Source organism: Globicephala melas, chromosome 9 (assembly GCF_963455315.2).
Source record: "Globicephala melas chromosome 9, mGloMel1.2, whole genome shotgun sequence".
NCBI lineage: Eukaryota > Metazoa > Chordata > Mammalia > Artiodactyla > Delphinidae > Globicephala > Globicephala melas.
In genome coordinates, this window is record NC_083322.1 from 56,830,481 (window position 1) to 56,852,927 (window position 22,447).

The 22,447-nt window shown below is 39.0% G+C and overlaps 2 protein-coding genes across 2 annotated transcripts in view; both read left to right on the forward strand.

Moving 5' to 3' along the window:
* LOC115853512 (guanine nucleotide-binding protein G(T) subunit gamma-T1) overlaps window positions 1-4,572 on the forward strand; it is a 64,644-nt gene extending 60,072 nt beyond the window's left edge. The window contains exon 4 of the mRNA XM_060305002.1: window positions 4,444-4,572. Coding sequence (XP_060160985.1) covers window positions 4,444-4,572 — 129 coding nt within the window. The remainder of the gene's footprint in view (window positions 1-4,443) is intronic.
* Window positions 4,573-10,984: 6,412 nt separating this feature from the next.
* LOC115853693 (guanine nucleotide-binding protein G(I)/G(S)/G(O) subunit gamma-11) lies at window positions 10,985-15,759 on the forward strand. The gene is made up of 2 exons (XM_030857257.3): window positions 10,985-11,414; window positions 15,338-15,759. Exons 1-2 carry the CDS (start codon window positions 11,319-11,321, stop codon window positions 15,461-15,463), a joined length of 222 nt encoding a protein of 73 aa, XP_030713117.1. The 5' UTR covers window positions 10,985-11,318; the 3' UTR covers window positions 15,464-15,759.
* The last annotated feature ends 6,688 nt before the right edge of the window (window positions 15,760-22,447 follow it).

Here is a 22,447-nt window from a genome sequence, read left to right on the forward strand (position 1 = left end):
GCAAATAAATAAAGTTATTAAAATTTTAAAATATTATTAAAATAAAAAAGTATTTAAAAAAAGAAGAGAGCAACCAAACCAATAAACAAATCCACCAATGATAACAAGTGCTAAAAACTATACTAAGGTAAACATAAAAATCAGAATCTAGTCAGTCACATACAGCAAACCCCAAGTCTACAGTTCCTCCCAAAGTCCACCTCCTCAATTTTGGGATGATTTGTTATCTATTCCGGTATTCCACAGATGCAGGGTACATCAAGTTGATTGTGGAGATTTAATCTGCTGCTCCTGAGGCTGCTGGGAGAGATTTCCCTTTCTCTTTGTTCACACAGCTCCTGGGGTTCAGCTTTGGATTTCGACCTGCCTCTGTGTATAGGTTGCCTGAGGGCGTCTGTTCTTCACTTAGACAGGACGAGGTTAAAGGAGCAGCTGATTCGGGGTCTCTGGCTCACTCAGGCTGGGGGTACAGAATGCGGGCCAAGCCTTTGGTGGCAGAGTCCGGCATGATGTTGCACCAGCCTGAGGTGTGCCGTGCATTCTCCCGGGGAAGTTGTCCCTGGATCCCAGGACCCTGGCAGTGGTGGCTGCACAGGCTCCCGGGAGCGGAGGTGTGGAGAGTGACCTGTGCGAGCACACAGGCTTCTTGGCGGCGGCAGCAGCAGCCTTAGCGTCTCATGCCCGTCTCTGGGGCCCGCACTGATAGCTGTGGCTCGCGCCCATCTTTGGAGCTCGTTTAGGCGGTGCTCTGAATCCCCTCTCCTCACGCACCTCAAAACAATGGTCTCTTGCCTCCTAGGCAGCTCCAGACATTTTCCCAGACTCCCTCCTGGCTAGCCGTAGTGCACTAGCCCCATTCAGGCTGTGTTCATGCAGCCAACCCCAGTCCTCTCCCTGGGGTCTGACCTCCGAAGCCCAAGCCTCAGCTCCCAGGCCCCGCCCACCCCAGTGGGTGAGCAGACAAGCCTCTCAGGCTGGTGAGTGCTGGTCGGCAGTGATTCTCTGTGTGGGAATCTCCCCGCTTTGCCCTCCACACCTCCGTTGCTGTGCTCTCCTCCACAGCTCCGAAGCTTTCCTCCTCCGCCACCCGCAGTCTCTGCCCACGAAGGGGCTTCCTATTGTGTGGAAACCTTTCCTCCTTCACGGCTCCCTCCCACTGGTGCAGGCCCTGTCCCTATCCTTTTGTCTCTGTTTATTCTTTTTTCTTTTGCCCTACCCAGGTACATGGGGAGTTTCTTGCCTTTTGGGAAGCCTGAGGTCTTCTGCCAGCGTTCAGTAGGTGTTCTGTAGGAGTTGTTCCACATGTAGATGTATTTCTGATGTGTTTGTGGGGAGGAAGGTGATCTACACATCTTACTCCTCTGCCATCTTGAAGCGTCCTCCTATAGAGTTGTTTTAAATAAAGGGGAAAGAAAAATAAAATGAAGAATATGAGACATCATATTTTAGCTTAGCAATAAAGTAAAGCAATGCATATAGGCATTTTGTTTTTACTTTTCTAAATTGATAAGCTTCTCTTTATTTGATATTGTTCAAATACTTTTAGCCAAGACATCCCCTCCAGCACTGTCATGGCCAGTAATGAATGAATACATTCTATTCCTTCTTTGCAAATAAAAATGAGTTCAGGCACAAGAACTCACTGGTTTCTTCTAAAAACATTTGTCATATCTTAGAAATGGTTACGAAAAGTCCTCTGCCAGTAGAAGGAGGAGAAATGGCAAAGGAATAAAAGTTTCCACCAAACAGTGACTGAAGCTTAGAAAATGTAGATATGTATTTTAGATTTCTTTGTTTGGGGAACATCAGTAGAACAAAAACTCCTTCACAAGTGAGAAGAGTATATTTCATATTTCTTAAAAAAAAAAAAAAAAACCTCATCAGGCCAAAGCAAAAAAAGAAGCTTGTATTATCTTCATACTTTGCTCAAAACTCTTACTCCCAGTAAAAATTGGAATTTTGACTTCTTTTATGTTTATAGTTGTCTCAAACTTCCCTGTTGCCCTTTCCATACAGGCAAAACATGTGATTTTTAAAAGATAAAATTAAATCTGTAAACAGCACAGAAGCTTGGAACGTACACCAAAAAAGTTTAAATCCTTATGTTTATAATTGGGGGAAAATAAACTTTTGAGGTAAAGGAGGGTTATCTTTTTCTTCTTTATTTGAAACATCCAAATGCTGTTTTGTTATTTATATACTCAGGATTGTTTTGTAGGCAGTTTGGTTGTCGTCATGTTTACTATTCACTTGTGGCAAGTTCACCTGGGAATTTTTGTTTTGGATAAATATCGCATCCGTCCCCATTTGTCAGGTTTTGGGGTTCCTTTGCCCTATTACTCAATGTGTCTTTGCTCTTGGAAGTCAATTTAATCTAGTGTCAGACTGCCAAAACTACACATACATGCTCACACACAGAACTTTCCAAGCCTGAATCCAGAGCTCTGACACAGGATAGCATAGTGTCATCACGGTACGGGTAAGTGGGTATCCTCTGGAACCATATTCCTGGTTCAGATTGGGGCTCTACAACTTACTTCCTGTGTAATACTCACTTAAATGAGCTAACTCATCTGTGCCAGTTTCTTCTTCTATAAAATGGGAATAGTAACAATATGTAATTATTTTACTTTAAAAATTATTATTTATATCTATGAACCAGACCGATTCATAATGTGCCTCAACCTACTTTGCTGTTAAGGCAGCATTATTGTCAGAGTAAGACAACTCTTTGCATCAGTTTCTAAAGCTGAAAGATTTACAATGACTATAAGCAAATATAATAGGCAAAAACTAAAAGCAATCTTTATAGTAATAGCTACCATTTGATTGACTATCTCTGTATGCCAGGTACTTAATGCAATCTGTGTTGCTTCTCATATTTCATAGATGAAGTAACTATACCTTAGATAAACTATTTTAACTAAGGACACACAGCTGGTAAGTGGGCAGAGTCAAAATCAATCCTGGGATGGCCTGAATCCAATGCCCGTACTCTTTCTACCATGCCATGTAATCCTGTATTAAACCATATATACTTATAATAAGGCTCCGTGAAATAATTTTGAAGCGCATCCACCCACATAGGATTTTAGGTAGTCTGTTCCTCAGGATCCTCAGATCCTAGCCAGGCACTGTCAAAACTAACCCCTCACTGAGTCCTGTTCCTGACAACTGGTTGGGGCCCAAAGAGCTGGTGTTTGGAAGACAGGGGAAGAAGTGAATCTAAATCTCCAGTTTGAATTTTGAGGGGAAAAAAGTGAATCTAAACTATTGCATATTTCAAACGTGTGCATAAACTCCAAGTATCGTCCTGTGAAGGAGCCACCTGAACGATGTCCTGCCCCCGATTAGAAATGATCTGTTCTAATATGTAGATAATGAGTTTGCAGAGTCTAAGTAATCTTAAGTCTTCTGTCTAATGTTGCTTAGAACTTTCATGCAAAAATGGTGTGAAGATTTTATTAAAACAAAACAATAAATTCCTTAGGTAACTTACAGAATGGTCACTTCATGGACTGCCAGAAATGAAGCAGTTTTGTGTTAATGTCATGAAGGATAAATTAAGTGAAAACAAAACAAGTTGACCATTAAAAGAAATGAATAATTTGGTCCCATGTGTGTATATGCATGTGTATACACACACACACACACACGCACACATACTCATACTTACACATGTATAGAACTTTGCCTCTCTCTAAACAGTATGTTACATGGTACATTAACAGGCTCTGGCTGAGTCCATTAAAATACTAAAGCCTGATTTTTCACAGGGTCATTACTATAATGGAGCAGATGACTAAGGAGCAAGCTCATAAGCAAAACGAATGATCTAGTTTAGCCAGTATTTATTTACTGAGCACCAACTAAATGCAGGCTCTGTTCTAGATGCCTGGGATGCATGTGAACAAATCAGCCAAAGGTCCCTTTGGAGCTCACCTTCAAGTTTACAATCATGATCAATCATTGTAGACCAGCTTAAAATAAAATTACATGTGTATACTTCTGAGAATCCAGGAGTGGTGACAAGCCTGGAATTTAACAATTATTCATTCCCTTCCACCTTCACAGGTCATATTTTTGGAATGAAGTCAACGATTTAATCAATGCTCACTCTGGTAACGTTCTTGACTTGTGCTGTCAGCTGTGTTCTGATCCCTGGACCCTGTCTCCTCTAAAGAAGCTGGAGGCAGCGTGCGCTGAGAGCCCTTAGCTGGAGTATGGCGGCTGGTTAGCCTTTGCCCAGAGATATCCACAAGGACAGGGCAGGGAGCAGCTATTTCTTCTTCTCTCGTAGAAAGTACAAATGCATTGGCAGAAAGCAGAATCACATTAAAAAGATAGAACACACACAAAAATTATTATTATAAATGCATTCTTGGATTCTGCAGTATTCTCTATTAAGCCAAATGAGTCACCTCTTTCTTTTTTTCCTTTAAGGTGTCCAAATGTTGTGAAGAAGTAAGGGATTATGTTGAAGAAAGATCTGGGGAGGATCCATTAGTAAAGGGTATCCCAGAGGACAAAAATCCCTTCAAGGAGCTCAAAGGAGGCTGTGTGATTTCATAAAAAAATTTTTTTTTAATTCCATGGAATATCTTGAGCTTTAATGACATACTGTTTGGTCATATGTAATAATACTACTAAGCATGTACATGAATTTTAAAATTATAAATATGAGCATTTAATAAAATTTGGACTGTGATAATGCATAAGTCTATGCTTTTCTTAAAGTACTTAGCACAGGGTTTAACACATAATTGACAACAAGTATTGATTGACCCATTTCTTTAACAATAATATGTTTTATAAATGAGTCTATATTATTCCGGATGCCAGGATATAGTTAATGTTTTATGTTTCTCCATTACCCTTTCAGCACGCTTAATTTCATGGTTAGACTTGTATTTTCCCCAACCTTTCACTTACTTAGAGAATTAAGAAATCTATCCTTTTGATTCACGGAAAACCTATCTTGGCAGAATGTGAAGAGTTTTGTTGTTGATGTTCTGTTTTTTGTTTCCCTCTTTCATCCCCCAGTCAGCAGCAGTGGTTGTAACATAACCTCTTTCTGCATTCTTACCAATTCTGCTTGTCACCAATGACATGACTCTTTCCCAGAATGCCAGTTGGATTAAGGGTTCAGTCTGTGGTCATGGAGCATGGTGGATTTAAGAAGCACTCAAATAAAGGTCATGAGAAGCCAGAAAGGTCTGGCTCTGGCACTTTACTGCCTGCCTGACTTTGGATAAATTACTTAATCTCAGTTTCTTCTACTGTAGGATAGGGATAATAATGATCCAACCCCCTTTTTCATGGTGGTTAAATATTGTACTAGGGTAACTACAGCACTTAGCATATTGTCTGACATGTAGTAAGACCCAATAAGTGTTAACTAGTATTATTACTGGGAACAGAACTAGACAAAATACTTAGAATCCTTTAAGATGCATGTTATTCCATCCCTTCCCCACGAAGGCTCACCAGTATAGTCCTTTTTTTCTGCAGCAGTGACAGAATAGGATTTTTTCTGCAGATGATAGAATAATAGCCATCACCTGCATCACCTTCCTAATCAGTTTCCTCCCGGCATCTTAACTGAGTTTTCATAAGCCAAATTTCACTACCTTTGTGCTAATGACTAAGAGATAACTTGCCTACGCTTCTGTAACAAATGACAAGTGTAAACTACCCCAACTCAGAAACTGTTTTTGTTGTGTCTCTTTGTTGCTATCCCACATTTACAGTGCTGTTTTTGGATACATTAGTAGTCAGAATACTCACAAATGCTAATTGATTGTCATGCTTTTAAAAACAAGATAAGGGCTTCCCTGGTGGCTCGGTGGTTGAGAGTCCGCCTGCCGATGCGGGGGACACGGGTTCGTGCCCCGGTCTGGGAAGATCCCACATGCCGCGGAGCGGCTGGGCCCGTGAGCCATGACCGCTGAGCCTGTGCGTCCGGAGCCTGTGCTCCGCAACGGGAAAGGCCACAACAGTGAGAGGCCCACGTGCAGCAAAAAAAAAAAAAACAAAAAACAAGATAAGAGTTATCTATGATTGGGCCTGGAAGGGAATCTAAAGGTCATCTCAGGTTTGGCTCCTAGCACAGTGCCCTCCTACTCTGGCCAGAGTAAATGTTCAGCAAAGATCTATTGACACTTGTCCAACCCCTTCATCTTGGAGTGGAGAAAATCGAGGATCAGAGAAATGAATTGGCAAATTTCTCAGGGCCAAATTCTGGATCTCTGGATGAATCACTAGCAACACATATCAAACTGTTACTGAGTCTAAGCGCATAGTGCTTGCCGCACGACAGGCCAATAATCAAGAGATGAATTCTTCGGGAAACAACTCTATTCAGAAAGCAATAAACAACTCTATTCAGAAAGCCAGCAAACCAAAAAGGATGGTGGGCTTGTGTCCCAAAGAACCATCTTGCCTGAGTTAGAATTCTGGCTTCTTTTATACTAAAAGGAGAGGGAGTAAAGTCAAACCTTTCCTAGTTCCCATCAGCCTCTGGAGGGGATGTATTCATTTCTTCTTCCCTGCCATCATTCACAGGTGGGCCTGGTCAGAATGTTTCCTTTGAGCTAAACAAAGGTATTTTAGCTAAATGCATATTACGTAGGAGGCAGGGTTCCCAAATATGGGCCATTATGTATAATTTAAGCTTATAGGCAATATCCCTTTAGTGATTAACTTGTAATAGAATACAAAAGATTCTTCCCTATTACAAAACATGCTTTGTGTATTAAGGGATTCCAAGATAAACTACAGGAGTCTCGTCTTTTTTCCTCAGGAGAAGCTTTTTTCCCCTGTGTAAAATTACAAAAACCCTCTCCACCCTTACCCCCAGCACTCCCTATCTCCCTTTCCCACTCTAATTTTCCTCCATAATACCCACCACGTTCTAGCATCCTATATGTTTTATCTATTTGTTTGTTTAATTGTTGTCTGTCTCTAGGAGCTTTTTCCATGTGCCATTTAATGTTTATTAAGTGTTCAATATATCTTTTTTTTCTGATTAAAAAAATATGAAGTCTTGGCTTTGGCATTTAGTAACATGTATAGTCCTAACAACATCTCTACCTTTCATCTAACAACTGGAAATAGATTTGGGAGCCAGAAGATGCTACATTAAAACCCTGACTCATCCACTTTATAGCTGAGACCTTCAGATAAGTAATTTCAACACTTGAACTTTGTAAAATGGATTAAGGTGGATCCTTATGTGACTATATAAAATCATTTAGATAGGAGATAAACATATAGAAAAAAAGTAATAAATGTCTTCTATTATTATAAAACCTTTAGACTTCCTGTAGTCAACAGACTTAACTATTAAATAATCCCTGATGTGCCACCTCATTTTCTCACCTGGATTTAGTCATACTGAGCTCTCCACCCGAAATGTCCCTCCACTCCATCTCATTTCAGCCTTTTGAAATCCTACCCTTCTTCTGAGGCTGACCGAAAACTATCTCAGTCTCTCATTCCATTCCCAGCATATATCTCTTAAGTCATTTAACATTACTTTGCTTTCTCTTACTCTAATTTATATGGTTGTCTTAGTATCAATGCTATACTGTAAATTTCCCAAGTCAGAAACTGTTCATCTTTGAAACTGCCATATCAACTAATAAATTGTCTCTACAATTTAATTAACTTAATAAGTGTTCAATTAAAAGCAGGCAAGGGAGGTATTTTTTATATTGGATAACTCAGAATTCTTATTGGCTTAACTAATGATTAAATCAACCATAGGGTAAAATTCCTGTTGCTTAAAAATACAGATTGTCAGCAGAAATTTGAATAAGATAAAAATTATAGGAAAGATGGTCCAGGAAGAAGGTAATAAAATCAGAATGTCCCTCAGCCTACACAGCTACAACTGGCAGTCCGTGACTGTGGATTTTTTTCAGAAGTTGTTATTCCAGGGCCACCAGTGTACATATAGGTGAGTTTAAACTTTAGCAAGAAAAAAAAAAAACGCTCACTGTTATTTTAATTTGGATTGATTTGATTTTTGCCCAATTTCAAAACAAGGCTAATTTCAAACTTCCTAAATTCTTAAAAGAATGTATTGCCACAAGGAAGACAGTAAACTGAGTAATGAAAAAGACCAATTATATGCAGTAGAAATTAAACTCTTATATGGACAGAATTGGTAAATCATTTTGATACGATGAATTGTAAGTAATTGTTAATGAAAATTGGAGCATCAGACCTGGTCATCTTGTGATTTCCTATTATTTTTATCTGGAAAAGGAATCTTATAATAAATTGAATGAATATCAAATGAACCGAGTGCATCAAATGTGGGTTAAATATTTCCCTTAAAGAAACAATCATTTTCATGGCCTAAACAGTCACCATTTACTTTACAAATTTTAGAAGAGCAGAATTTGGGAGGTAACCTAGTTTTATTTATACTACAGAACAGAGGCAGAAGGGATCTATGTCTTGAAAAACTCACAAGATAAAACCAGAACCCTGCTTTTTTGAGCTCATGTTATATTAAATCAACTCCAATAAAATTAACCTCAACATTTGCTTATAGACTTTTCTTTACATGGATTTTTAACAGCATACTTAATACATTAGGAAAATAGTCAAAGAGCTTTCCCTTTCTTTACATGCCAAGGTAAATATGTCATAGTCTTTGCTCTTTTATACTTTAAAAGTGAAAATAACCACATGGTTAATTTTTTTTTTTAATTTAGCAGATTCTTTAAAACATTTGTCAAGAGACAGTGGGCTAATAAAGGTTCATTTCTGATTACATCTGTCATCTTCACTGCAGAATGGTTTCTACACATACCATTTTGTAAAGTAACTTCATTAGAGGTAATATGTACAATATAAGTAAAAAGTTAACACAATTGGATACAACTAATAATGGATTTTAACATTTGTTTATCCAAAATATTTTGCTGATGAAATATGTCTTCGAGAATACACGAGAAATTGCTTACCATGGTTGCCCCGTAGGAGGTGAAGTAGTGCTTAGGAATAGGGAGCTACGTACTCTTGTATTTTGTTTTTTTGTTTTTTAAAGAAAAAAGTACCCATCATTTTACCATTTAAAACCAAACAACAGCAAAATGTTTTTCAGTGCCATGTGATCATGAGATGTCAGCATTTCCCAACTCAGTTTAATCAATTTACTTAATGTATTATTAGCATGTGAATTATTTGATAAGAATAAATTTTTAAAATTATACTAATATGTATTTCATTTCTAATTTAAGTCTCATAATACTGTGGAAGAAGTTAAAGAACCATTTAAAGAACCATTATGGATTTATAAATATCACTGCATACAACTAGGTGATTTCACAGGGAAGAAATTTCAAGGCCAAAATAACTCTATTCTTATGATTTGGAACAGACAAACATTAATTTACTTAACCAACTTATTTAATTTGGGTGCTGAACTTATTTAATTCAGGCCACATTAACTTACTTTCACTAACTTATTTAAGCTAGTTTTAACCAACCTTTCAAATTTAAGCAATGGGGAAATTAAAAAAAAAATCAGTTCTGGAAACAGATATGAGCTTTTTGTGTTGGCTCACTGCTTGCTAACAGGGAAAACTCCTGCAGCTGATCCAAGTTTTTTGAGCCTGGGAGATCCTGGAATGTGTGGTATTTCAAATACAGAAAATGAAGCTCCTAAATATTTTTCTTTGTGAAAGTGATGTGTCAGATGTAGATACATAAATACAATTAGAAATGAAATTCACCTTAGGTAATTCACCCCTCCCCTACCCCATGACATATCTCACAAACTAGAAAACCAAAATCCGGGAAGAAATAAGTGACTTTTCTAGTGATGGCCAGTGGCAGAGCAGGGACTGCAACCCATCAAGGGGCTCATTGTTCTTTTCATTCTAATATATTTATTGAGGATAAGTGGGTGGAGCCTGGTGAGGAATTATGAGCAAACAAAAACCTCTGCTTACAAAACGGAATGACTATGGTGTCTAAGGCCAAATACCCTGAAATATTCAGTTACTGCCTCTACTCAACTTGAATTTGACTCTATAGGCAGGAGGTAATCTCTGGGGAGAAAGGAATATGTATCTGACTGCTTGGGATACTTTATTTTTTCTTCCTACATGCTTTATTTTTCTTCTAGTCTTTTGAGCATCATTAACAATGTTTTAGATAGTCAAAGGGAAATCTTGTATTGCATGCAAACGTTTGTCACATCAGACATTGTTCCTGGCTTCACAAAGTAGCAGCTAGATGCACGTTGCTTTCCAGAAAGTGGAGTAACCAATACTAAGCGAATCCACTGCAAACATCCAGGAAGATGCTTGAGCCAGGAATTCAAAACCCTCGGTGTCAAGTGTCACCCAAACCTTGACAAATGGGGAATGGAGAAATACTTTCTGGTAAGAACTTCAAGATTTCTGCTTCTGTCTTTTCTAGGATCATCCACTTATATTTAGAACATTACAAAACATTCCCCTGCAGAAAGAATAAAACTCTGTTGTTGAGGATGACAATTTATTAATGTCAGAAAATGGCTGTGCGAGTTATAAACAATATTCACATCCCGATGCCTTTTTTATTCCAAAATTTGTTAATCCGCTTCAGGCATTTAACAGACTGGGTGTGTATACATCAACAGATGCGATGGGCATTTCTGTGATTACAGCTCAGTTTCATTTTCCTCTTGGGCCTTTTCTTAAGCGTCCACATTTCCCACAGTAAACATGTATGTAGCTGGAGGAAAGTTACATGCTGTATATTTTTGAAACTCTTGGAGAAGTGAAGGGCCGTTATTTCCTGCCGGCTAGTGTCCTCCTTTTCTAGCTTCACAAACAAAACCCGGATGTGACTTGGGGGGAAAAAAATGGAACAAAAGTAAAACTTTTGTTGTTTCTCCAGGAAAGTGGGCTCGCTCAACTCCAACCCTTTGGCCCCAGCCCAGGCCGGTCTCCCGCGGGCGTGGCAGGGTCGGGAGCCGGGGCGGGCCCGGCCAGCATCCCCGCGGGAGCCCGCACAGCGCAGCGCGCAGCCTCTCTGCGTCCTTGGGCCCCCTCGCAAATTCAACCCTCCCCGGGCTCCCGGGGGCAGGCCTCCTGGGGTTGTGGAGATCTGAGAAAAAGAGCAGGGGTTTTAAGATCCTGGGACGCTAGGCAGGGCTGGCGTGAGGGGAAGTCGTCGGGGAGCTGGGGGAGGCTGTCACCTCCTGCGCTGGCCGGGTGCGCAGGCAACGTAGTTAGTTCGGGACGCGCCCTGGTTTGCGGCACGTCCAGCCGCCCCACTTCCACAGCTGTCCCTGCGCCCAGTCTGGGGCGAAAATGCCGGCCCTTCACATCGAAGATTTGCCAGAAAAGGAAAAGCTGAAGATGGAAGTTGAGCAACTTCGCAAAGAAGTCAAGTTGCAGAGACAACAGGTAAGTTGGATGTCCCAGAATATTTCCTTCTCTGAAATGAACCAAAGTCAGCTTTTCCTAGTTTGTTGCAGTAAAACAGTTTTTGGCTCGGGGGGTGGGGAGCGGGGGTTGGGGTTTTGTTTTGGGTTTTTGTTTTTGTTTTCCTTTTTTCTGCAGCTTCTTTTGAAGAAGGGCTTTGGTGGTGCTTGGGAACTGCCAGCTGATGTGGGGAAATCACAGGAGGTAAAGGAGAGAGCAAGGATCTCATGAGTAATTTTAAAGCCAAATGTTTGAGAATGAGGGGAACAGACAAGAAATTCTGCCTGCTGTTAGTTGGTTTTAAAAACTACTCAAGCTGTAGGGAAAAGGCAGATGGCTACTTAGTTCCTTGATCTTTTTCATAAGGGGAAAGAACGGTATTTAAAGGGTTTTTTAAAAAAAAATCACAATGTAAGTCTTGAATTACCTAGTTTTGAGTTTCATCAGGGCTCTCTAGGAAGTGTGTGATGAACAGTCCACTGGGACTTGGGAGCAAAACATTACAGTATCTATCTTTATTTATTTGTAAATCTCATCCCTTTATAATTTCCACTTTATGTTTTGTAAGTATGTGCAATGAACTAATACCTATACAGTAGTATCTGTATTTATTTATGAACAAAAATTATACTGCATACAAAAGTTCTTTTTTGTGATCATGATTAGAAATTTTAGAGACCACTGAAGTGGATTACAAATTCTGTTAGAACATATGTCCCAGTGTTCAGAAGTCTCCACTGAAATTTGTTGGAGACTTTGTAATTTTTACTTTAAGTTTTTACTGGGAATACAGGCCTTAGTTTCTTCCCTTTTTCCTCAATCAGGCAACCTGTAGTCCAGGAACAGGTTTTTGGATAGATAATTTTTTAAGGGAAGAATAGTCCTTTCTCCCCAACAAGAAACATAGTCCCTTCTCCCCAGCAAGAAAAATTTAAACTGATTTTATTTCTCTATGGTCTAATACTAGAAAAAGGTAAGGAAAAAATGGAAAGGAAGTAGGTATGGTTAATACGTTCACTTACCTTCCTGCTCTAGTTATGGTAAATCTGTTCATAACAAGAGTCTTGTTACTCAGAAGGCACATTTTGAGTGATGTTTGGAATGTGCAGGCTTTTTTGTGTTTTACTCTTTATACATTTCTTTTCTCAAATTTAATCTGTAACTTCCAAATCCCTAGTCTTCCAGGATTTTGAAGTTCACAGTCCTTTTTGTACATGTTGAAAGTTTCTGTGGCTTATTAATACTGCTGTGTTTAAAGGAAAAACCAAAGTTCCAGGACCCAGTGCATAGGATTGTTTCTTGAAACTTTAAGGGATCCATTTTGTGGATGGCAAAGCCCACAGTTGGGCATCTGTTGATCACTTAGATTTTTTTCACGCATTGAACCTCAGAGGTTACAAATTAAACAGAGTTGCATATATTGAAGTTGAAATATCTTAATATTTGGTATCACTATGCAGAACTTATAGGGAAAAAAAGAGACAAGTGTCTTCCAATTATCAAGCTTCAAATTAGAAATTGGGCAGGGGCCTGGATGCAGCTGACTGTGTGGAAGTTAAAGGTATCATTCATTAGCCTTTCCTCCCTGCCAGCTCCCTCCACTCCTTAGGACACACCCTGCTGGATTGGCTTTTCAGTTCCAGAAACCCCAAGTCTGTGCCAGAGGGAGAGAAAACTTCAGGGATAACCTTAGAGGGTAGAGGGAGAGGCAACTACGTCCTAATGATAAGATTCCAGCATTTTATTATGCACTTTGAATTATAGAGTCTTAGTGCTAGAAAAACATTATGGCTCTTAGAGATCATTCAACCCACTCACTTTTAAGGATTAAAAAACCTGAATCCTGAGGAGGCTAACCAGCCTTTTAGTTAAGACCCCAGAGATAATGATAGAGCAGTTATGAAAACACTAGAACACATATCTTCTTGATGCCCAGTCCACTATTCTGTCAATAAATTGTTCACTTCTGAGCCGTGTATTCTGCTCAGGCCAGGGATACAAAATACACAGGCTGAATTCTGGCTCTAGCTAGTTGTTGTTCAAACATATCCTCTTGACTGTGGAAGGAAATGCATCAGAGAAGTCATTATTCACTTCCGGAGGTTACACATCTTTTTGGAAACCTAATGAAGAAGCCTTTCTAAGAACAGATACAACTTGGGGAAACATGAGTCTTATCCACAAATTTCTCTGTGGCCACAGAGCCCAGCTTATGGACACTTACATCATCACCTCTGAGAATTCACTTAAAATGCCCGCACAATGAATGTCAGCAATGATTGACAGCAAATGTTACCTGAGAGAATGGTACTTGGAAAGATTTGTAAAGATTTTGTTTTGCCACATTTTAACTGTATCACCTAGGCCTCCACCCTGATGTGCCAAGAATCTTTGAGGTGTGGGAGTAAAACACTAAATTTTTTATTAAAAAAAATTTTTAATTGTGGTATAATAGACATGAAACATTATGTTAATTTTAGACATATAACATAGTGATTTGATATGTGTATATATTGCAAAATGATATATTTTTGGCTAGTTTAGAATCTCATCTTTTAATAATTTCTAGTTTATATTTTATGATTATACATGATGTATTAACACAGTAGTAACTGCACTTAGTTACAAGTAAATAATTATTTACATTTTGGGATACATATGCAAACATTTTTTAGTGATCAACATTAAAACAGTTTGAAGATTACTAATCTAGATTACAAAATCAATGGGAACATTTGCCTAGTTTTAAGAGGACTCCACTGGAATTTTCTGGAACTTCTGTAATTTTTACTTCTAATTTCTTACTACTAATGCAGGCCTTCATTAAGACAGTAATCCTTTTTTTCTTTCTTTCTTGTTTATTCCCCTCCCTTTTTTAAAAATCAGTCTTACAAACTGTCTCTTTTGAATGGAGTTTTTGAAGAAACTATTCAATCCTTCCTCCATTCAGAAAAAGTTTGAACTACTTATATAAACACAAGCCTCAGATAAGCCTACTAAGCCTCTGATGTCTTTTCTTATGATCAGTTCTGAGCAGAAACATGGGGTGGGGATGGGGATGACTTTTGGACAACATTAGCCTCTCCGGAGTCAGACTTTCTTCAATGCTTCTAGCATTTTATGAAATTGCAGAACCTGGCACATACCCAGTAAGTGAGACTTTTTGCAGGTCACACCCCCAAACATTTGGGGAGTATCTACTATTGCATCTGTTCATTAGCGTGCAAAATTGAAAGTGGAGTATGTTTCAGTTCCTAAAATATGGTGGACACGTCATAATTGTATTTCAGCAGAGGAAGGAAATCATGAGGCATAGTGGATAGAAAATGCTGGTGGTAATTTTTTTTCTTTTAGCAGCTTTATTGGAGTATAATTGCTTTACAATGGTGTGTTAGTTTCTGCTGTATAACAAAGTGAATCAGCTATACATATACATATATCCCCATATCTCCTCCCTCTTGTGTCTTCCTCCCACCCTCCCTATCCCACCCCTCTAGGTGGTCACAAAGCACCGAGCTGATCTCCCTGTGCTATGAGGCTGCTTCCCACTAGCTATCTATTTTACATTTGGTCGTGTATATATGTCCATGCCACTCTCTCACTTGGTCCCAGTTTACCCTTCCCCCTCCCCGTGTCCTCAAGTCCATTTGGAGGTAATTTTTTTAATACAGTGACTTTCAAACTTTTTTGACCTTGACCATAGTAAGAAACATATTTTACACAGACTGTATCATTCATATATATTATATAGGCTCTGTGCTGTAATCTAATATTTTTATTCTATTCTATTTCATTTAAAAACTTCTGGTTGTACCCAATTATATTAATTTCACTGAAGGGTGGTGACAAAGTTTGAACAATCCTGACCTGATTCATTCTTTCTTTCCTTTCTTTTTCTCCTTAAGGTGTCTAAATGTTCTGAAGAAATAAAGAACTATATTGAAGAACGTTCTGGAGAAGATCCCCTGGTGAAAGGAATTCCAGAAGACAAGAATCCCTTTAAAGAAAAAGGCAGCTGCATTATTTCATAAATAACTCTGGGGAGAAACTTCCTCCTCAGTGGAAGAAGTAGTTTGTTGTAGTTTTCTGAAATAAAACCGACATGCCTTTTAAAGAAGGAACAACAAAATTTAAAGGAGACTTTCTTAAGTGCTCACAGAGATATGGTTTTGTCTGAAAGCTATGTGCTTCTCGTCTTGCGCACTACACACCCCTTTTAAGAGGACAGAGAGTATCAAATGTACGATTATGGGAATAAGGACATCACTTGTGCATGACTCACCTCTTTCAGTATATTGCTTGATGCCTCAAATAAAGTTTTATCTCTGGAAAATGAGTGTGGGTGATTTAAGAAGGCTGTTGTTTGGGGGGATTTTTTTTGTTTGTTTGGTTTTTTTGCATTACCTTTTATACTTCTCCCATAACCTTTTGGGTGTTTGGGACCTGTATCTAAAGATTAGGTGGTTTGATAAATCAGGTCTCAGATCCAGCTCTCTCTGCTTCACATCTCAGGAGGTTTACAGCGCTGAGTTCTGACTCCTGGAATGTTTTCATCTAACATTAACTATTAGGGAACTGAGTGAGTAGAGTTCCTAAAGTTGATGGAGTCAGACTATTTGAGTCAGGAACCAGGCCAAGCCACGTCTACACTAGCACTTCCCGGTTTATGTCATACAGATTTTGTTCAGAGTGTTTCTACGATAGTGGCCTGGAGAAAGGGAGTGGGCTGGGAATCAGGAGGACCCCCTGGGGGCCAGCGGTGGTCTGTCCTCCCGCAGGGAGCCACATCTCCAACGTGATTGCCAGGCCTTGGCGTGGCGACCCTCCAGTTCTGTGGCATTGGGCACTGGCACAGATGCTTAGCTCTGCGCCTATGCCTACCAGCCTCTTCCAGCAGGCCCGGGCCAAGCTCGCCTCCTTTCTTTCTCCAAAGGGACAAATTAACCTTTTGCCACTTTCTAAAATTAGCTTGCCTTGTTTCTCATTGCTTCGTTGGAATTCTTCCTGTATTCTGGCCACTCATCCTTTGCTGGTGAAAGGTGTTGTGAATACTTTCTCCCGATTCACAGCTTAACTTTTCACCATGGGATCCTAGCTACAGAAGTTTTAGCCTGAGGATGCAGCACGCCAAAGTATATGGCCTGGCCCCAAAGATATCTCGGAAAAGCTGTGGACCAAGATTGTAAGGGTTCTGCTGGGTATGTAGGTGTGGGACGTATGGTCAGGCCACTCAAGATGGCTGTTCCCTTGCTCTGTGTACATCCGCTGCCAGACCAGGGCCTGCTTCACCTACACCCTATGCAGGGTACTGACTGACCTTCCTATGCCCTTGCCCCAGGCCCCAGCTGGTGATTGTTATCAGCAAAGGGGTTGTGAGGGGCGTGCCCCTCTACTGGTTTCCCTGGTAACTAATGAGCCGGCCTGACGTCAATTCCCCTATAACTGGTAACCTCTCCCAGCACACCCTCCACCGGCCCCTCCCCACACGCCCTTCCCCGGAGCGAGGACTGCCGTCGCGTCCTGCCTGCAGTCCGCAGTATCCGGTGAGGTGTCACTCCAGGACCGTGCTTCAGACATGTAAGCTCCCCCGTTCTTTAAACCATTGACGTCTCTGTTGCTGGAAAAGAACAAACAAAAAAACCAACAACAAAGTATATGGCCTGCTCAAGTCTTTCATGAAGGCACCGGCGGCACGACCTCAAAGAAAAGGACCTTTCTTCCTTTCTTTGAGCATTTTCCCCCTCTCGCTCTGTTTTTTTGGATGCAGATTGCGCCAGGTTAAAGTGAAAAGAAAGACGAGCAAAACCGTGACAGGTTAGCTCCAGCTGAAATGGGTTTAGTTACTAACTTGCCCTGCAATTTTCAGTGTGGCATGGAAGCCCAGGTTTCTCCTCAAGGAGGCCTTTTCTCCTGCTTATATGCATAGGTGTACCTTATTAAACCAGAGAGGTGCCCGTGACCTCTAGTAGCTTCCTAAAGTATATCAGCATCCTGCTTCCGAAATTACCTTCCTTCCCCTCTCAGAGAAGGAACACGATACCCCAGGCCTTTGAAAGAGCAGGTTATAGCAAACCAAGAGCTGGAACGATTTCCTTCAGTTTCCTGCGTTTTTTCCAAGTGTTGACGTCAATTGGGATTACTGGGAGCCCAGGGATAATTTTATCCCAAAGCATGATCAACTCCATGGTAGAGTTTAAAAAAGTAAAGATATTTTTTCCAACAACCATAGAACAATTAGTATTGGGGATGTATTGCTACTATTAGTTATTTAACATTTAAGGTGGCATGGGATTAGTACCTTGGTGCTTGAAAAGTTTTACTTTAATGAGCTGTTTCATTTCTTTCAAGTCATAAGGTTTTCTTCTGTTGTATGGGGAAGCAAACATCTGGTATTCTGGTTATTGGGAAGGTAGGTCAAATCATTTGTTTCCTTCAGGGAGGGCCAAGTCAGCACCTGTATCCCCTAACTTCTTGAGAGTTGTGGATTACAAGGCTGATCCTGAATTTCTATGAGTCACATTGGCCTATTCAGTCATGTATGCCTCCAAGTCCTAACGTTTGCTTTTCATGTACTTTCAACCGTATGACAAATTAGTCAGCCCACTTCAGTTTTTTTCCTTAATAAATATCCAATCTCACAGATGTTTCTACTAAATCTAATTATGTTTTTTTCTCACTGTTTCATCATAGTAAATCAGCAAACCTGTAGAATTGTAATAAAATCCTCTTGATTTTAGAGTGTTCAGCTGCTAAAAATGTATTAGCTTACATTAGGAAGAAAATGAAAAAATATGGTAACTGTGTATTTGGCTATATTGTAAAAGTAACCTTCCGTAAGTGGGAATTTGTTAAGTAGAATTTAAATCATGGGTTTAATTTCTTCCCGCATATCTAGTTCTGTAATCATTCAGTATCTGATTAAATCGTTACTGTGCTTTGTGCTTTGAGACTTAGATTCTATGAACTCATTAGCAAAATTGGTTTTTCTGTTTCTAGGCAGAATTAACAATATGAAGCTTACCCATACTTGGTATTTCAAGACAATTTATTTTGTATATTGGTTGCAAACTGGTATCTCATTATTGTCTAAATTTGCACTTCCTTGATTTCCTGTGATGTTTGCAGTCAGATTTTCATGTACCTGTTGACCATCTTCACCTATTTCACTCTCTCAACACCCCACCTCTAGCAACCACCAGTTTCCTGTATCAATGAGTTTGCTTTTCTTTTCTTTTCCTTTTTTTTTTAGATTCCACATATACGTGAGATCATATGGTATTTATCTTTGTCTGTCTGACTTATATCACTAAACATAATACCCTCAAGGTCCATCCATGTTGTTACATGGTAAGATTTCTTTCCTTTGATATGGCTGAATAATAATTTCATTGTATATCTATAACACAATTTCTTCATCCATTCATCCATCAGTGGACACTTAGATTGTTGCCATATCTTGCCTATGGTAAATAATGATGCAATGAACACAGGAATGCATATATTTTTAGAAGCTTATGTTTTCATTTTCTTTGGATAAATACCCAGAAGTGGAATTGCTGGATCATATGGAAATTCTATTTTAAATTTTTGATGAAGCTCTGTACTATTTGTACCAATTTACATTCCCACCAACAGTGCACAAGGGTCCCTTTTTCTGCACATCCTCACCAACACTGTTGTTGCTGGTCTTTTTGATAATAGCCATTCTAACAGGTGTAGGTGATATATCAGTGTGGTTTTGATTTGCATTTGCCTGATGATTAGTCATGTTGAGCACATTATATTATACCTATTTGCACCTGCTTTTATTTGTTTAAATAAACTTTGGACGTTTGTACAGGGAACTAATAAAAATTGCTACCTATTAGGGCCCATGTTGGGTACAGTCAGGTGGGAAAGGATGAGATGGAGATTTCTCATTGTATATTTTTGTATAAAGTTTTGATTTGGGGATCTTGCAAATATATTATCTAGTTTAAAAATAAAAGTAATTTAAAAATAGAGCAAAATTCATATTTCTATGTATAGCCTTTTGAAAGTAAGTATATTTGGGTATTAATATCATATGAATCAGTAATAAGTTTGTATAGTTTACAGGATATGACTAATCATCATAGAGTTTGATCTGTTAAGCTTATCCCACCAAGTAAGACAAATATATTGAGTCAGTAATAGTTATACTCCACCTATATCGCTTCTAATTGAGTCTTAGAAGGATGATGATCAATGAGAAGTAAGCCCCTATTTCGATTAGAACAATCTAGGAGAGCAGGGACCAGTGAGAAGATATCTTTGATTTAATAGAAGGAGTGGGAAGATCACAGAAGGAAAGTGCTGGGGGCCCTCTCCTGTTAGGGTGAAACCTCACACCGTACTCTGTGCATTGAGCTGTCCTAACCAGGGAAGACCAGGACATCCTCAGCACCTTTTCCAGTCAAGCTACACTCAGTCTGAAGGGAGGAATCCACAGACCATTAAAAACCATTCACTGACACTGGGAGAATGTAGAGCCTCACTGATGCCATTGCTTCCTTTTCCTTTTGGCTCACACACGCATTAAATGATGACCTCTTTTTCTTTGAACAAAGAATAAAATCTAATATTAAAGAGTACATAATTTCATTGAACATGAAAATGGACAGGGAGGGATTAAAATAGGTGGCTTATAAATTTCAGAAATTGGCTCCAAAGTTATTGTGCAAAAGTTACACTTAAAATGAAGGAAATAGATCCTTGTAAAATTCTACAGTCATGAAAAATAATCCATATTAACAAATATGTAAAGGTATGTATGCATTTATTTATTCAACAACAAAAATATTTGGAGCTCCCTCTATGTACAGGGCACTGGTTTAGGCCTAAAGGGTACAGTATTGAATTAGATAAAACCCTTAGGATCATGGAATTTAATTTACAGAAATTATACTTACTCAGATATAGGTGGAAATTACAGAGTATATTATGATCTCTAAGGATAAACAGGAACGTATGTTTTGTATTTTTCAGTGGTGATGCTGATGATGGCATGATGATGATTACATTTAAATGATTATTATTAATTATTTATTTATTTTTGGCTGTGTTGGATCTTCGTTGCTTTGTGTGGGCTTTCTCTAGTTACGGCGAGCTGGGACTGCTCTTCATTGTGGTGTGCAGGCTTCTCACTACAGTGGCTTCTCTTGTTTCAGGGCTCTAGACACGCAGGCTTCAGTAGTTGTGGCATGCGGGGGCTCAGTAGTTGTGGCTTGCGAGCTCTAGAGCGCAGGCCCAGTAGTTGCGGCGCACGGGCTTAGTTGCTCTGTGGCATGTGGGATCTTCCCAGACCAGGGCTCGAACCCGTGTCCCCTGCATTATGATTATGATGATGGTGATAAATGATGATGATGCTGATAGCTTATACATATGAAGTGCTTAATATTTGTCTGACACTGGAGTAAGCTTTTTACATAGATCATGTCTTTTAATTCTCACAAGTACCTTATGTATTGGGTAAATAATTCACTCAAAATCATATAGCTAGTGTGACTAGCAAAACAGAGACTGTGCCTTAAACATTATGCAATCGTACTCTCTTTTAGAAGCCAAAACATATTCAGAGTGAAAAGAATTATTAGCTCAAGAATTTTCCGAGGTGCCTTTTGGCATATGTGTAGCCAGCTACTATAGCCTCAGAAATTTTTGCCCTGTGTATGACATCGAGTTTTATCATCACTTATTTTAATTGTTTTCATTTGTTGGTTGATTGGTTGATTTTTTTTTGTAATCACAGCCTAGCATAACAATTTTAACTTATCAAAGGGGTGAATTTTGCTTTGTTAAAATCATATCACAACTCTGAATTATTATAACAGTGATGAATTCTAATTATACAATCAAATAGCTTTGCTCTTTTGCTGAAGAATATGTCTCAGTTTAGTACCAGAATTTATCTGATAGAAGCTACGTGAATTATGGTAGAGTGCCAAGAAGAGATAAATCAGACGCTATAAAGACTTTCTTGCAAATACCAAAATTATTAGTGATACCCCTAGAGAACTGATACCCCTAAAGAACAGGTACCAAAGAATCTTTTCAAAGATGTCATCAAATTCAGTCTCTGTAAACTGAGTTTTCTTTCGTAAAGGTAGTTTTAGCTTGTGTCATCTCAACCTTTTCTTACAGCCAGCCTGAGACAGACGAAGTAAATGACCTACGTCACAGAGTTGTTTTGGGAATTAATGGGTCTGATTGTCTAGGTTGTGAGTAGAGCTCCTTAAATTCATAAAAAGTCCTCATGTATTGATGATGATCAGTATTTATCAACAAACACCCTCAAATCCCATTTGGAAATAATTCGATTAAATATAAATATATAAAGAATTATCCATCCTACAGACTTGGCGTAGTTACTCCGACTTTCACAGCTCTGATGGGCACAGTACAGAGAAGGAAGGGGAAGGAGTTGGTCTTGCCTTGTTGGGTGTTTTGGAATAGTATTAAAGCCTGGATGTGTCTCAATCTAAGGGAGACAAAGAAGAAAGGAGAGAAACATTTAAAGCGATATTAAATATTTTGAAAACATCTAAAAACTCTGATAAATACTGATATAGTTCACTGATTACTTACGAACAGTTCAAAGACCATTGTTGCTAAATGTTTCCTTTTTATAACTAAAGTCATGTATTAACGAGGAACATACAACGAGGATGCACTTGCTCTTTAATTGCCCATGTCCAGACTTGCCTTTTCTTTTATTGTTTTAAGTAATTGTTGGAAGTTTGGATTTTCAACTGATTCTTATTTACATATATTATTTTAATATAAAAACAGATATAAGGTAGAATAAATTAATATTTGGACTGTTCCATTTGGAGCCGGGAGTAATTCAAACATTTAAAAACCATTCATTTTAATTTGATTTGACAAACGGATTAAGGGCCTGTAAACATGATACTCTATGGACAAGTTCTGCCAACATTTTGCCTGCATTCTAGGAATTGGCAGTCGAGACAAATGGTGGTGACAGTTATCAAGTT

Excerpts from the sequence above, each read along its gene's own strand:
- LOC115853693 (XM_030857257.3), top strand. The coding sequence starts at position 11,319 with ATGCCGGCCCTTCACATCGAAGATTTGCCAGAAAAGGAAAAGCTGAAG. Across the intron at positions 11,415-15,337 it reads TCAAGTTGCAGAGACAACAG|GTGTCTAAATGTTCTGAAGA; the intron begins GTAAGTTGGATG and ends TTTCTCCTTAAG.